The sequence below is a fragment of the Plectropomus leopardus genome, chromosome 8, assembly GCF_008729295.1.
Source record: "Plectropomus leopardus isolate mb chromosome 8, YSFRI_Pleo_2.0, whole genome shotgun sequence".
NCBI lineage: Eukaryota > Metazoa > Chordata > Actinopteri > Perciformes > Serranidae > Plectropomus > Plectropomus leopardus.
Window position 1 is genome coordinate 2993697 of NC_056470.1, and position 15486 is coordinate 3009182.

At 39.0% G+C, this 15486-nt stretch overlaps 1 protein-coding gene across 3 annotated transcripts; it reads right to left on the reverse strand.

The window, feature by feature from the left end:
* Nucleotides 1-15181, reverse strand: LOC121947022 (renin binding protein). Of its 3 annotated transcripts, XM_042491889.1 has the most exons (12): nucleotides 15095-15181; nucleotides 14637-14725; nucleotides 11043-11147; nucleotides 10840-10915; nucleotides 10662-10737; nucleotides 7204-7385; nucleotides 6411-6638; nucleotides 5222-5303; nucleotides 4878-5053; nucleotides 3860-3991; nucleotides 1992-2079; nucleotides 1-413 (listed from the first exon to the last, which is right to left on the reverse strand). In XM_042491889.1, the coding sequence occupies exons 3-12, from the start codon at nucleotides 11141-11143 to the stop codon at nucleotides 340-342; spliced, it is 1215 nt and encodes a 404-aa protein (XP_042347823.1). In that variant the 5' UTR covers nucleotides 11144-11147; nucleotides 14637-14725; nucleotides 15095-15181; the 3' UTR covers nucleotides 1-339. The 3 variants fall into 3 exon arrangements, with proteins under 3 accessions (XP_042347823.1, XP_042347824.1, XP_042347825.1); XM_042491890.1 differs by lacking the exon at nucleotides 14637-14725; XM_042491891.1 differs by lacking the exons at nucleotides 14637-14725; nucleotides 15095-15181 and adding an exon at nucleotides 14412-14427.
* Nucleotides 15182-15486: the final 305 nt, after the last annotated feature.

Here is a 15486-nt window from a genome sequence, read left to right on the forward strand (position 1 = left end):
AAAATGAACATTTCATATATGCACAGTGACATTCCTTCTTATCCACAACGTCATTCTTCCCAGGACAAATGACGTCACGTTTGTTATTCATGTGTAGTGGGGCTTTCAATTTTACATATCCACAATGTCATTTTAGATATCCAGAATGAACATTCTGGATATCTAAAATTGAATTGTCTCAGTGACTGGATGTCTGTGGTGAGATGAAACAACAGACTTCACAGCATTACATTGTTAAAAATGAGTGCAATTTGCTTTATAACCTGATTATTGTGGTTTGATTTAGTGATCAGACAAATCAGATTCAATTCCATTATTACTACATTCATGTCAGAATGCTCAGTCCTTGTTTGCCAGCAGATCATCCAGAATACGCTCACACATGTACAGGCAGCGCGGCACGTGGAAGCACCCTGAGGAGGAGAGGAGAGACATCGTTATCACATCTTTAACCAGTTAATTACAGCAATTTTCCACACAGCAGTGTGTATTTGCAGGGAAGTACAACTGCAGATGTGGAAAAAGTAGTATGAAGCCCCGAGTTTCTCCAGAGGAAGCTGTATGGAGCCGGATAAATGTCCACAAGTGATGTCACTTGAGCCAGTGTTAGTTAGGGCTGCAGGTTTGAAAAGTAAATATCTGGAGGTGTTGAGTTACAAAGAAGTACCTCTGTAGTTGCTCATTAATAGGCAGGTTTCTATTAACCCTCAAACTGTGCAAATTTTAATTGCGAATATAAAATACGCCTAATGGAAACATGTCAATAAAAACACAACTCCCTTTTATTGCAACAAAAATCATGTTTGCATGAGGTGGTATTTCAGGTGATGTGAAAAAGCCATATTTGTCAAAACTGCAATAGAAACACTTTTTTTGTCTTTTTCTGGTCACTTGATGCTATGGCTATATGCTTGTCAGTAGGAACTGACTCCTTCATGATGCAGCAGGAGCTACAAGAGCTGTTCACAATTCCTCTGTGAAATCGTGAACTATCACCTCCCAGAAATCCCTCATAAGTGGCCGCTCCCACGTATAAGAGGCTCGCCTTTCCATTATCACTCGATAACGCCTACGTGGCCTTGAATTGGAAGTATTGACGGCCAATGCAGTGGCTGCAATAGAAATAAAGCTGCTAATGTTTTGAGAGTTTCATTCTGGAGTAATAACAGGTTAAACTTTAGTGCATCACTCCCAAGTTTTATATTACATTTGTTTTCTGAGTCATCATCTAGTTAAAAATCAGCTGTGTAAACTGTAGCTCTGAACAACAAAAAGACCATAAACAACCTTCATTTTTAGAAAGATTTTTCTTTCCATCATTTGTTATTACTATATATTAACTTTTAGTATAGATCCAATTAACCCTTGAAATCTGCATCAACATCAGTTTTTTTGAGCTGCATTAAGACACCTTTCACAAGCTATTTAACCCTTTGAAACCTGAACAAATTGTTGTGATTGCTCTTAAAAACATGGGAAAAAAATAATGACCAACTAGGCAAGAAATGTCCCAAAAATTGCAAGAAATTAGTAAAAGGTGACAACGAAAACTACCTAAAAATTAGTTTTATTAGAAAATCATCCAATCATTATTTATCTAAAATTATATAGAAAACGATCCCCCATTACATATATAAACTTAAATTTTCAGCACTTTTGGGGTTGTCTTCTTGTTTGTTTGTTTTTTTTTCTTGTTTATTTTCACGTAATTTTCTTGTACTTTTTTGTGTGCTAGTTTTGTTAAATTTTGTTAAGTCTTACTCGTTGCCTTCTTCCCATGTTTTTGAAAGAAATTAAACCAATTTGTGATGCTTTAGAGAGAGACTTGGGACGAACCCATGGCGTCATGTGGAGCTCAACCCTAACAGGCCTACCACAGTGATATCTGTTTGAAGCTACTCTGTCTTCAACTCGTACTTCATCATGCTCATTTGGCAGTTTTTCTGTTGTTTTAGCATTCTGTCCGTTCTCTATCACAGTTATGTTCTTACCTTTGAAGACCCCTCCCTTTAAATCCAGTGCAACTTTCCCTTCTTGTGTCAAATAGCCGAACCACTCACCGCTCTGGGCATCAGGAAACTGTACAGAAGCAGGCACACATTCAAAATGTCACAGACTAGACACAAACAGGACTGAGAAACAAGACCTGATGGGATCTGAAGTTTTGGTTATGGGAAGCTCCAAGTTAGTCGTTACATTCATATTGTGGAAACAAGTGAGCTGAGATGATAAGACACACAGTCACTGCACCTAGATGTTATTCATCAAGAAAATATTTCCAGCATGTAACTCCCTCTAAAACCACAAATTGTTTCCAGTCTTTATGCTAAGCTAGGCTAACCCTGCCCGGACTCCAGTTCAGTACTCACATTGACACTTCTACGCAGTGTTGGAGGAAACCAGGCCCTCCAGGAACAGCGCCAGGCTTTGGAACCAAATTCACATAGTGGCTGAACAGTGGACTTACAACTCTGAGGTCTACTACGTGATGCCATTGGGCCCAAAATGACTTTTATCCTTAGGCTGACATTGTGAAAGAGATGTCTGTAAATTGGGATACATTTTTTTGCATTTTACAACCCATGTAAAATGACTTGTTTCACTGTCAGAATTTGATTCAGAGCAATTCAATTTTATTTATAAAATTACAATTCACACTTTGCCTCAGAGGGCTTTACAGCATACAGCATCCCTCTGCCCTTAGACCCTCACCACAGATAAGAAAGAACTCCTCCTCCAAAAAAACCCAAACATTTCAATAGCATTTCAAAAGTCTTCAAGAGCTGAAGATTAAATAATTTTTCCCCATATAAATTAACATAGAATTAAACCTGTAGTTAGCCACTTGGCCAGCAAAGTCCTAAATGTGCTTGTTCTATGGGCTCAATGATGTGGAAGATCCTGGTGATTTTATACCCATTTGTTTGGTCTGATGCGCCATTGAGCAACATTCATATATAGGAATAAATGGGGCTCCACCTCGTTACACTGGCATTTGAATAACAGCCCACAAACATAACAAATGAAAAATGTAATACAAACCTGCAGATTTTAATGTAATAATCCCATAAATGTAATACATTTCCCACAAATATAATAGCCGTTGCCTCTTGCAAACCGAATACGAAATTTCCCACAAACGTATTAACTATGACATTTGCAGGGATTTGTTATGTTTGTGGGAAGGTGAAAGTCTTCAGCTTTCAAAATTGTAAAAACTTCCCACAAATGTAATATGAAAATGAAAAATGATCTCTGTGGTCGCTGTTGTTTGTTTATTCACTCATAAGCCTGGCAATGGGCTCCAGTCAGCTCGTTAGAAAATATCACAGGTTTGGGCAGAGCGGGTCAAAACGTGTCAAAGCACTAAGTTAAAAGTAACACAACTTACTCAGAGTGCTATTATGTTTGTGGGAAATATATTAACATTTGTGGGATAATTACATTAAAAGCTGCAGATTTGTATTACATTTGTGGGCTGTTATAACGTATACGGGTGTTACACACCTCCAACGCTCTCTCCAGTTGTCTTTACACATCTGTGTGGGGAACGCATTACTGTAATCATATGACATTTGTCTGCAATGCAGTAATGTAACGCCCTGGTGTTCTCAAATTCAGTAATCACATTACAGTTACTAATCAAGCTTTGGTTTGGTGAGCGAGTGCTTGAGAATGTTTGGTGAATATAGCTGATGCCATTTAAATATGTTTTGTTTTTTTGTAAACCTGTCATGAAACAGATATTCATCTGAACAGCTCACTCTCTAAAGGAGAGAGAAATGCAAACATGTTGAACTGTTATGAAAAATGCACAGTTTTGCAGCTCTGTCTTGTTGGCACTGCAGTGTAAACTCACATGCTTAAAGGTGTACTCAGAAACTTGAAAGAATCTCTCCAGCAGCTCAGGCTTCTTGGTTTGACTGTAGGCCATGAGGAAGGCCACCAGGGCCTCACAGTGGGGCCACCACATCTTCATGCTCCATTCCAGCTGTCAAACACACAGGCAGCAGCAGACAGCCTGATTCAGTGCATTTAATACAACTTATACAAACAAATGTTTTCTTATTTTTGCTCATATCCATGATTTGTTTTTGTGTCGTTATTATCCACTGATTTTTGCTTGTCTCGTAGGAAAAAATGTGGTCAAGAACACTCTTACCAAGATAAGAAAAAAAAATCTTGTTTCAACAGACCACAAATTGATGCCCATCACAAGGAGAAATAAGGTTTATATTTGAGGAACATTTAAAAGAGCATGACTATCATTTAATCAAATTTAGATCATTATAATGATTGATTTATTACATTTCAGGACTAAAGAAATATATTGGACTTTGTCCATTGATCCCAGTGGCTGTAATTTCAGTTACTGTGCATACCTCTGCTGACCAGAGATTGAATGTAACTCAGTACATTTATTCAAGTACTGTACTTTAGCACAAATCTGAGGAACTTGTGCTTGAGTATTTTAATCTCATGCTACTTTCCACTTCTACTCCACTACACTTCAGAGGGTATATAAGTAAATAATGTACTTTTTACTCATCTACTATTACTATTATTAGATAACTCTAATTATTATTAAATTAGATAGATTATTATAATTAGATACTTTCCAAATTAGGATTTTTTGCACATAAACCTAATGAAAATACAGCTGAAACAATTTGTCAATTAATTATTTAATTAGTTAATTAGTTAATTATTAACATTTGCTGCAGTTGACTTCTCTGACATTTTCCCTTACCAGAAAATTAAGAGAAATTTAAGAGAATGTTGCTGCATGAGGCCCAGCATCTACCATTACAAGTAAAATGGAACAGCATCTGCTGTGTGAGAGAAAACATCATCATGTGTACAGATGATTGGTTCACCTGCATGGGGGGATGACCATCTACATCCAGGAAGGAAAAGAGGCCGCCGTGCTCTCTGTCCCAGCCGCACTGATAAGGCAGCTCCACAAACTTGCTGATGGCGGTCCTCTGGAGCTCCTCGTCCTCCCGCTCTGCACTGAACTGAAGCAGGAACCAGCCTGCTTCCAGGGCATGGCCTGAGCCAGCATGCGTCAGCATGAGGGGGACACCAAAGAGAAATGAGAAACGGAAAATGTTGAGGCAGGCAACAAAGAGCATGAAAAGAGCTCTATCTGAGCTCCCTGATGCAGTCCCTGTGTTTGCTGTCATGTGGCTGACTGCTCAGCAGGCAGTGGAGTGTTTACCCGGGTTCTGCACTCGGCCCTGGCAACCCGGCAGCTCTGCTCCCTCCACTGACACGTTCTCCAAAATAGCTGTGCCGTCTCTCTGTACAAGATCACAAGAGATGAAAAAAACAATGTTGTAATTGGCATATTAAAGGGACAGTTCACCCCCAAATCAAAAATACACATTCTCCTCTTACCTGTAGTGCTATTTATCAGTCTAAATAGTTTTGGTATGAGCTGCTGAGTGTTGGAGATATCAGTCGTAGAAATGTCTGCCTTCTCTACAATATAATGGAACTAGATGACTAGATCACTAAGCACCAAAAACACATTTGAAAACCTCAACAGCAATATGTGTTTCCAGGCCATTATGGTGGATTTCAAGAGACCCACAGTGACAGCAAAGAAATAAATAAAGCCGCTGGCAGAACAAACATTCGGTACGTTTCCATGCACAGTTTAGCTGAACTGTGGTTATAGTTCCATTAGGCCATTATATTGGACTTCTGTCTCTGTCCCAGTTAGAAGCACTGTGGGAGAATCCATTTATTGACAGAAGTATGTCCTACTCCACCACCAGATATGCCCCCTTATTTATTTGTTTTAAGCCTCCTGAAAAAAATCAGTATCAGTTTAAGTGTACGCTGTATTTAGCATATTTTCAGCGCTTTACCTTGCTGTAAGACAGCCCTTACCAATGGGGATTTAAGGCCGTTATATCAAAAACACCAGACTCCCCTGAGAAAAACAGTCATTTTACTCTGCTGAATGTTGCTGCTCTACCGCTGCCTCCATCAGCTTGTGAAAGGTAAAGAGGAGACAATATTTAAAAAGTAAACCTAAACAGACCTAACTAACCTAATGTGAAAAAATGTTTTACTCTTCTTACATCTTATTTATAGTGACACTGAGCTGACTCAGCATGTTTGTGTTTATATGTGCACTGTTTATTCAGTGTGGGAAATCCCTCGATGGAAGTGTTTACTGTTTAACATCCTCTCCTGTAGTATTGCTAAAATGAAACTTTATTAAAAAAAAGCGAAAACCTGTTGGGATTGATCTGTATTGATTTGAATATTTCTGGCAATGTTACTGCCTACAACACTGCTTGGGCCTCCAAATGTTGCCTGTCGTGTTTCAGGATTGGGGGCGCCGCATAAAACCCAATGCGCCCCCCCTCCAATAGATGGCGCCTATAGTGTGATACCTGGACATGTTGTAGAATCTGCTGAACACACCAGCTGGCCAGCTCTCTGTACTTGTGAACAACCTCCGGACTGCGGCCTTCAGTCAGCTGTCGCACCAGACACAGCAGCATCATGGGAACTGCCATGCTGTTGGTTGGAACATTTCCAGGGAGCTGGGGCTGGCCCAGGCCTGACGAGTCCACCTGGACCCAGTAGATCAACTGCTCCATCATCTGTTCAGCCTCCAGCTGGCAACACAGCAGAGCAGAGGCCAGCATGTCAGAGTGATGCTGTGATGATGATGTGGGAACGGGATCAAGCACGTTCACATAAGTTTAACAAAAAATGACACCTTCCATACACTTGTCTTGCTGGAATAAGCAGGGATGTCCCTGTAAAAGACGTCAATGGCAGCGTATGTTGCTCCAAAACCTGTATGTACATTTCAGCACATTTAAAGATGTGCAAGTTACTCATGATGCCATGGGCACGAACACCCCAATTACCATCACAGATGCTTTGAACTTTTAGCTGGTAACAATCTGGATGGTCCTTTTCCTCTTTAGCCTGGAGGACACGACATCCATGATCTCCAATTGTCCACAATTGTGGACTGTTGACCAGTGAAATGTTCCAAACAGGTGTTTTTTGATCATTCCATAACTTTCCCAGTCTTTTGTTGCTCCTGTCCCAACTTTTTTGGAATGTATTTTAGGCATCAATTTTACAAAAACACAATAATGTTTATTAATAGTTCTATTATTTATACAGCATCCCAACTTTTTAGGAACTGGGGTTGTGTATGACTTGTACCTGCATGTCCTTGTCACCAGTGACCCTGCTCAGTTCATCCATGGCCATGACGTAGAAACACTCACTGAATATTGTCCTCTGGATTTTGACTGCTTTACCTTCTCTGGTTAAGCAGAAGGCACACTTCCACTGGCCACTGCTGCCACTGGACACACGAGCAAACTTTCTCAGGAATGCTCCTCCTATGATGCAAACAGAACAATAGATTAGAAGATTACATCAATATGAATAATGAGATGACAAAGAGCTGGCATATTAAGGGTTAAAATTCTAAAAAAAACTTAAACTCAATGAAAGTATATTAATGAAATTAATTTAATGATTAAATTAAATCATATTAATGTAAATGAATGAAATTACATTCATGAATAATATTTTTTATAGTCTGGTTTTGAAAAGGTGCATTTTGTATGCAGAGCAGTATGAGTGTGAGTATTTGACACTGCACAGAAAAAGTAATGTATGTTGCTGCTAATCATTGACACAGGCTGTGATAATCAAAAAAAAAAATCTACTAAGCATGTAGTACATTATAAATAATTCATTTTTTGTGTGTTTCTTTTTTTCCATCTAAAAACATAGTGACATCATGACAAAAACCTGTAAACTAAAATTCTGAAAATTAAAGAATATTTGATATTTATGATTAGAACTGATGTTGGTTAAAAAAATTTACACAATGACAGCAGAAAACAATATTAATGTATAATATTTTTTTAAAGCTTGATTTTGTGTGCAGAGCGATATGAGTGTGTTTAACACTAAAGTGGACCCTATAAGGGTTAATATATTGTTGCCTAAATTGTATTAAGTTTATGTTTTCAACTCCTTTAAAAGAACCCATGTACTGTAAAACCTTTTTATGGCTTCCTACAGAGCATCACAAATCCTTTTCAATCTAAAAGCATGGCTGTTGTCTGAGTCCATATAAAAGTGAGATTTTGCAGGTCCAACATTTCCACCCAACAGTGAGAACATGTTGTGCACTTTACTGTGCCTGGGTGGTGATGAGCACAGAGCAAACACTGTCATGACTCTCATTAATCACATGAGTCTACCAAAGGACACAATACAGCACCATCTTTAGCAAATATTCACCTGTGGATGTGGACACTTTGACGTCACTTAAAGCAAATGTTATGGAGTTTCCATTTGCACCTGCATGAGAACAGTCACACTGCAGTTGTTCAGCCATTCACAGCCACCTCTACAACACGTTGTTAACCATCCCACTACATGCTGCTGCTGGTACTCATTACAATGACACTTCAAGGCAGCTGTGAAGTGGTTAGGGCTAGCACTAGCCGATCCAAGGTATTCTCTGAGATTAAAGAGGTAAATTTACAAGAAAAAAACTCTCATTTACTCTTAACATTTACCTACTATTTATAAACTTAGTTGACGTTTTTTTTTTTTTTTTAATTTTTAGGATGCATACAGATGCTGAAAGCACACTATGTACATAAACTTAAGCAGAATAGTAGATTTTGAAAATGATTTTTAAAAAGACAGGGAAAAATGTCTACAGAAAAGAAAAGGATAAAACAATATTTATAGCTAATTATCATAATTAAACATTTAAAATTATGTTGTAGAACTGAACTTTCAGGCATTTTTTCAAGTCATTTAATTTAGTTTTCTTTTCTACTAATTATCTGGTATTTTCTTGTATCTTTTGCTCATTTCTTGCTTGTTTTGGGGACCTTTTTTTGGTGCTCATTGCCTTCTTCACCTGTTATTGAAAGAAATCAACCCAATTTGGTCAGGTTTTGAAGAGTTAAGGTCCTCTACTAAAAATGTTATTTAAGAAAAAGTAAGTCAGAATTATCAGGAAAATGTACTTAAAGTATAACATGAAAGTATGCAATGCAGGAAAAAAATAAAACACCCAACCCCCCCAAAACCCCAAAACATTATTAAAAAATAGAGGACTTAAATGTTTCTCAAAAAAAGCTGGCAATTAATTTTCTGTCAATTGGCTAACTGGTTAGTCAACTAATCATTTCAGCTGTTCTTGTATAAACAGCTTGGTCATTTAATTTATGTCAAACATGTTTAATAAACTTTTCATGTTTTTTATGCAAAAAAAAATCTTAATTTGTAAAGTAACTAAAGCTGTCAGGTAAATGTGGTGAAGTGTAAAGTACGATATTTCCCTTGGAAATGTAGTGGAGTCAAAGTATTAAGTGGCCCACTGCCAGAGTGCTAAGCAAAATACATCTGTGTGTTAATAGCATTGTAGGCTAATTTCCGGTCGCAAGAGAATAAAGTGGACGAGATGCAATTGAGGCTCACTCAGCAACGGGAGATCAGAGACTGCTCTGTTCACATCTTCACTGAGACATGGTTGGCTCCTGGCGTCCTGGATTGGGCTGTTGCAATGTGTGGGTGGGCCTTGTTCAGAGCCAATGGGACGCAGGGCAACAATGCAAATTCAAAAATGCACTGCAGAAATCGTACGATGCCATTAGCAGCAACATGCCCAAGGAACAGGATGGAATTTTCATAGTAGCTGCTGATTTTTATCAACTCATCACTTAATTCCAAAGATGTAGCAGGATCAAGGGACAATTTTAATTTAATTTTTTAAACTTTGTTGAAAAGTGACAAATAAATCTACTTCTACCTTCTTCTTGTGTGAGTCCCCGCTCATTTTCCATGGTAACTTGTCCTGCTGAACTAGTCTGCTCAATGACAGGATAACTGTCAAACCTAGTTGAGCTACATGTCAAAGAATCCTAAAAGACCGCTCTGTACAATAGCATACCTTTACTTTTGTCTTAAGATGTTTTTCTGTCAGTGTGACCAAGCATACATGTATGTGTGTGGTGCATTGTTATACTGTTATTTTTTTATTTTATTTTTTTAAACTGCAAATGCTTTGCATTTATGTCAGTTCTCCAAGGTAATTCTACACAATCATTTTAAATACATATTTAATCATCTAGCCTACTGATAATAGTTATAGTTTTAAGCCTATTTGACTGTTCATAATGTCCCCTCTTGGACACTTGACTGCTTTTGTACTCCATGCACATGTTGAGTTGGAGCTTATTCCAGCCTAGCTCGAGTTAACGCTGATTAGACCAGGCTGAATTGTGATAGTGGAACAGTTTGTGCCATTAGTAGAAGTCAACGTTAGGTCAAAGTAGGCGTTTTCAATGAAGCGCAGATTTCCTTATTGGTGTTAATGGAATACCCATTTGTGTAATGATAGTATCTGTCCATTTGTTAATGTGCTATTGTCAAGTCCATAGGAACATCCAGGCTTTTAAGGTGAGTAAAGTAAAATGATTTTTGGTGTGTATATTGTGAACCTGTGGACTGATATTATATCGCTAACAGTCCATCAGTGATGCAGCCTGAGAGAGAACAGAAAACTCCTCCTCTCAACCCTTCAGTCTTGCTAATGCTAACAGGTTTAACTAACTGGATCAACTTCACATTCACACACTCACCAGCTTTTGCAGCTTCCAGGATTTCAGGCTTGCGAAAGCGATCCATGGTTCTGTACAGACGACAATACATCCACACCTGCAAAAGACACAAGACCAAATATTGACATACCATCTGTTGAACACATTTCACACAGTGGGTTGCTTGTTTTACACTGCTGATATCATATTAGAAACCTACCTGTCTGCCCTGCAACCATACATACTTCAGCTCATCATAAACCTTCCCATCCCTCCCGAGACAGGTGAAGAAGCCTCTGAGACACAAAGCAGGGGTTCACACAAAGAGCATGCACACATCAGTCACAAGTTGGCAGTATGACTTCACAAAGCCATTAGAAGCAACATTTTCATTTCAAAGGCACTCAGGTGTAACTAGAATACCCATGTGTGGTGTCATGAGAGTATTTGAGCCAGAAGTCCATTGCATTGTCCAATTCTTTACGAATCTGCTCTCGACACTCCTCCAGCCTCACCACAGACATTTTCCTTTAAAAAAGAACATGAGAATCAATTTTCCTTCCCTCATTCACTTTTGACTCACAAGAATACCTTTATTTCTTTTAGAGGTACTTATCAAAGTCAGTAATTTACCTACAGTAGATGTCAGTCAGCACACCCCCAGTTTGGAGAAGCAGGCTGGAGTCTGACATGGAAGCTAAGCAATGAGCTGCTGTGGAGGGGTCAGCAACAAAACATATCTTAGACACCTAAAACAAAGTCAGACCTAAAAAATAATAATAATAATAATAATATCAGTCTCAGTGTACACTATACTGAGAGTATTTTCACAACTTTACTTTTTCTTCAGACAGTTCATTCAGACAGGGAAGCCGTTAACAGCCTCAGTTCCCATCTCTGCTCAAAGTCACACAATAACACAAACTCTTCTGAAGCAGCAGAAGACAATCAAATAGGAAAGAAATGAACTTTTTTATGTGGTTAAAAAAGACTCCTCTAACAGAAATAGTAAATTTACCATCCACAGCTGTACTTTGCTTAGTTTGTGTGCCCCGGTGCTCCTGACTGCTTCTCCTGACCGGGAGTGTTGTGACTGACCACATCTACTTAAGGTAATACACGGACTATCCATTTATATATATGTTTATATGGTAGAAATGGAATATCATATTATAATGAAAGGTTTAATAATACTACAATAGCACCATCTTCCACCTCCCAGCTGAAATATTCCATATGAACACTTCCTTCACTCTCCATGCTTACACTGCACTTAATCTGCTGGGGAGCACTTTAACCTACATACCTAAACCCTACTTTTTGCTGACAGCAGTGGGACTTTCTGCTTGATAAAAACAGAAAAGAACAACCTCTAAGAAATGCCCTTTAACATTTTAAAAAACCCAAATTGTGACTTTGTTAAATTTGGCATATAATTTGCAACAAAAGTGTTTTGGTTAAATAATAAAAGGCAGAGGAATGAACTCACACAGCTCACTGTTATCCTCAGCTGTATTTTGGGAAAACAGTATCATAAGGTAACAAGTGTCACACTAATGCATTAAGTTTAAATTCTACTTCAATAGTCCAAAAGTAGCTGTATGCTGAATATGCTTTATATTTTTACTACTGTTGTGCCTGTAAGCATGGTGCTTATTTTGCAGTCGGTGTTGAGTCAGTGAATGACCTGAAATAAGGCGGGTCTGCCTATAGTGCCACAACACACAGAAGAAAATGAACAAGACAAAAAGCGCAGAGTTGTACCTTTTTATCAGCCTCTTAACTAGGCCATTTTTAAGTTAAGGTTTCCTTTTCTAAGCCTGCATTTTGCTGGCAGAAAGTCCCAAAAGGGGACTTTTTTTAAAGATATTTTTTGGTTTTTGCCTTTAATTGATAGTACAGCACAAGTGTGAAAGGGGGAGAGAGAGAGGGTGCCATGCAGCAAAGGGCCAAGGCAGGAGTTTAACCTGCAGCCACTGCGACGAGGACACAGCCTCTATACAAAAGGAGACTTTTTTATAAGGGATGTCCCAATTAAGTATTTTTCCCCCCGATTCCTGATCTGAGTCGTTTGTTATTGAGCATCGCCCAATATACCCAATCTTTTTTTTTTTACAAAAGTAACAAAGTAAACAAATATACAAAACAAATATTTTTCAATGGTTCTTATCATAATTCTACTTAGTGCAGCATTTGTTTTCTCAACAAAATAGCAAAGCAGAATGTGTCTTCAGCTCTCAAATTCACTTAGTGTAACATTGTAATGAAAGTAAAGAATACTATAAATGAGTAATATAACCACAATTCCACTTCAAAGTTGAGTTATAGCTAAACTTCGGTCTCATTTCAGCTTTTTGCAGCATTATAGTGAAACTACTTCACTAAAAATGAATAACAAAAATTTAAATTCCATTCATAATTCTGCTTAAGTTGAACATGAAAACAATCAGTTTCTACTTATTGGAGTAGCAGCATTACGATGAAACACAACTATCTGCTGCAAATCGTGCTCTCAGTTTACCACATCTGCCCGATGGCGGATGCAAACGAAGGATCGGACGGGGCATGTGCTCCAAATAATCGATTCCGATCAATTCAAAAATATGTTGATAAGACGGAAAACCAATGCAGAAGTCCCTATTTTTATATTGATTGCACAAGACAATAACTTTTATTTTGTGCACACAAGTTAGTACAATCTTGTGGAAACTAGTTATTAATTTATGTGCACATGTTGATTATCATCTTATATAAACAAGATAACAACTTATGCACACAAGCTAAAACAATATAACATCTTTGGGCGCTTCATATGTTTGAAACATTGACTGATCCTTCTAGTGGCAGTGTTTAGCATTCTTAGACAAGCCGCAGCAGCTTCTGACAACGTGTGGCTACTCGCAACACCCTAGTGTATGATATCGGTACTCACTCTACTGTTAAGACGGGTTAGGGTTAGGCTAGGGCCCCCATCCACCCACTGTCCACTAAGTTGGGGACAAATTTCCTGTGTGCACGACAGGTCAGCAGCTGTAAATTAGTTTTAGCTCATCTTTGTACCAACTACATTAATCTTGTTTTTCATGTTATTTATGAGGAAATTAAGCCACAAAGGTTGTTTTTTGCCTGTTTGTATAAAAAGGAACAAAGCACACTTTGATTAAAGTTAAGTTTAAAGATATTTATGGCAATCTGCTACATATCCTTTGTTTTAATATTCTTAAATAGATTGAAAAATTGGGATACATGTTTACATGTTGGGGCCATTTTGTGGCTTTTGTTATAAATTCTTGGGTGTATGCTTTTGAGTTTTAGCACCTACAATACCAGAATCACACACCGGGTTGAGCATTACTGGTAGGAAATTGATCAGCCCTGCTGAGGAAAAAACAGCCTGACCAGTACTTCAGCTGGTTAACCAGCTTGTTTGACCAGCTTAAAGTATGTTTTTGCAGCATTTTTGACGGTTTAGCTGGTCATCCCAGCTTGTGATGGTCACTCTAGCTGATTTATCCACTGAACTTCTTGTAAAATTGAAACCAAATTAATGTCCTTGAGTCTGGAGAAATGAGAGCGTCATGAGGAGGAAGTATGAAAAGCAAAGGGCATAAATCAGTTAAATTTACTGTTATGGGATATGTATGAAGATAAATGTGCACAGCTTGGCAGGCTGCTCACACCAGCATGACCGGCTGTTGGTCCACCCAGCTAAACCATCAAAGACCAGCAAGAACTGGGTCAGAACCATCTAAAACCATCTTCCACCAGCTAAAACCAACTACAGTCACCTACCAGCATCAGCTGGTTTTCAGCTGTTTTTTCAGCAGGGAGGTCACAGTTAATGAGCAGTAGGTGTAGCAAAGAGTCATGTGATTAGCTGCCACAGCTTGTCACAGATTGCCACAAGCTGCCACAGACAGACCTGCCTGTGCCACTAAAAGGATCTCACTGATTTCTGCAAGAAAGTTCCAAGCAAATTCCTCTAAATGTGCAGAGCAGATGACCGGAAACACTGACCAATCAGAGCGGACCGGACTGGTCAGGAGGGGGTCTTAAAGAGACAGGAGCTGACACAGACTGTTGATCACAGAGGATGAAGAGAGTGGCTGCAGCAACAGGAAAATAAACATATATTAATGTTTTCACATTATTGTATGTAAACATTTCATGCCCCGAGACATAAGCATAACCTGAGAATGAGCATCATATGTCACCTTTAATGCTTCAGGCTGAGCGCACTGAGCGGACATCTGTCACCTTATTTGCCCCCTTTGTATCTTTGTCTATCAAAGAAGACAGCTAGCTTGCGATATGGTGGTTTTGAAACTACTTGGATCAGGACTTGCTGTCTCTCAGTCTCTTTACAAAGCGTGAAAAACAAACTCCTCTCTGTCAGTCCGCAGATTGCAGCAGTCTGCGGCGTTTCTTCTGTTAAAAACAGCCCGAGCAAAACCCGCAGGTACAAGTGGACTTACCTTCTGGTCCAAGTGGAGACAGACAGCTAAGAGACAGTCCTGCAGCCGGGCTCTCTGCAGCTGTCATATGACCACTGAGCTGCTCGCGACTCTCTCTGGAAAAGGAAGTGGATAGCGGATCTCAGCGCGCGCGGCTTCACGAGCCTCATGCGCTATGAACGAGGCCCCGCCCCCAGGGCTGCGTCCACATGTCACTGTAATACAGACCATAATTACAGATGCCACGAGCACGGAGAGCTCGTGCTGAAGTAACGCTGCCATCCAAACTGTGGAATCTGCACCAGTGGCAGAAAACGCTGATTACTTTACGATTTGAAGATGTTGTAACAGAGGACAGGTACCAGGGGAACACTGTGCAATAATGTCGGAAATCAGAGAGAGCAGAGGGTGGA

Excerpts from the sequence above, each read along its gene's own strand:
- LOC121947022 (XM_042491890.1), bottom strand. The coding sequence starts at position 11,143 with ATGTCTGTGGTGAGGCTGGAGGAGTGTCGAGAGCAGATTCGTAAAGAA. Across the intron at positions 3,992-4,877 it reads ATGGTCATCCCCCCATGCAG|CTGGAATGGAGCATGAAGAT; the intron begins GTGAACCAATCA and ends TGTGTTTGACAG. Across the intron at positions 414-1,991 it reads AAAGGGAGGGGTCTTCAAAG|GGTGCTTCCACGTGCCGCGC; the intron begins GTAAGAACATAA and ends TCTCCTCCTCAG.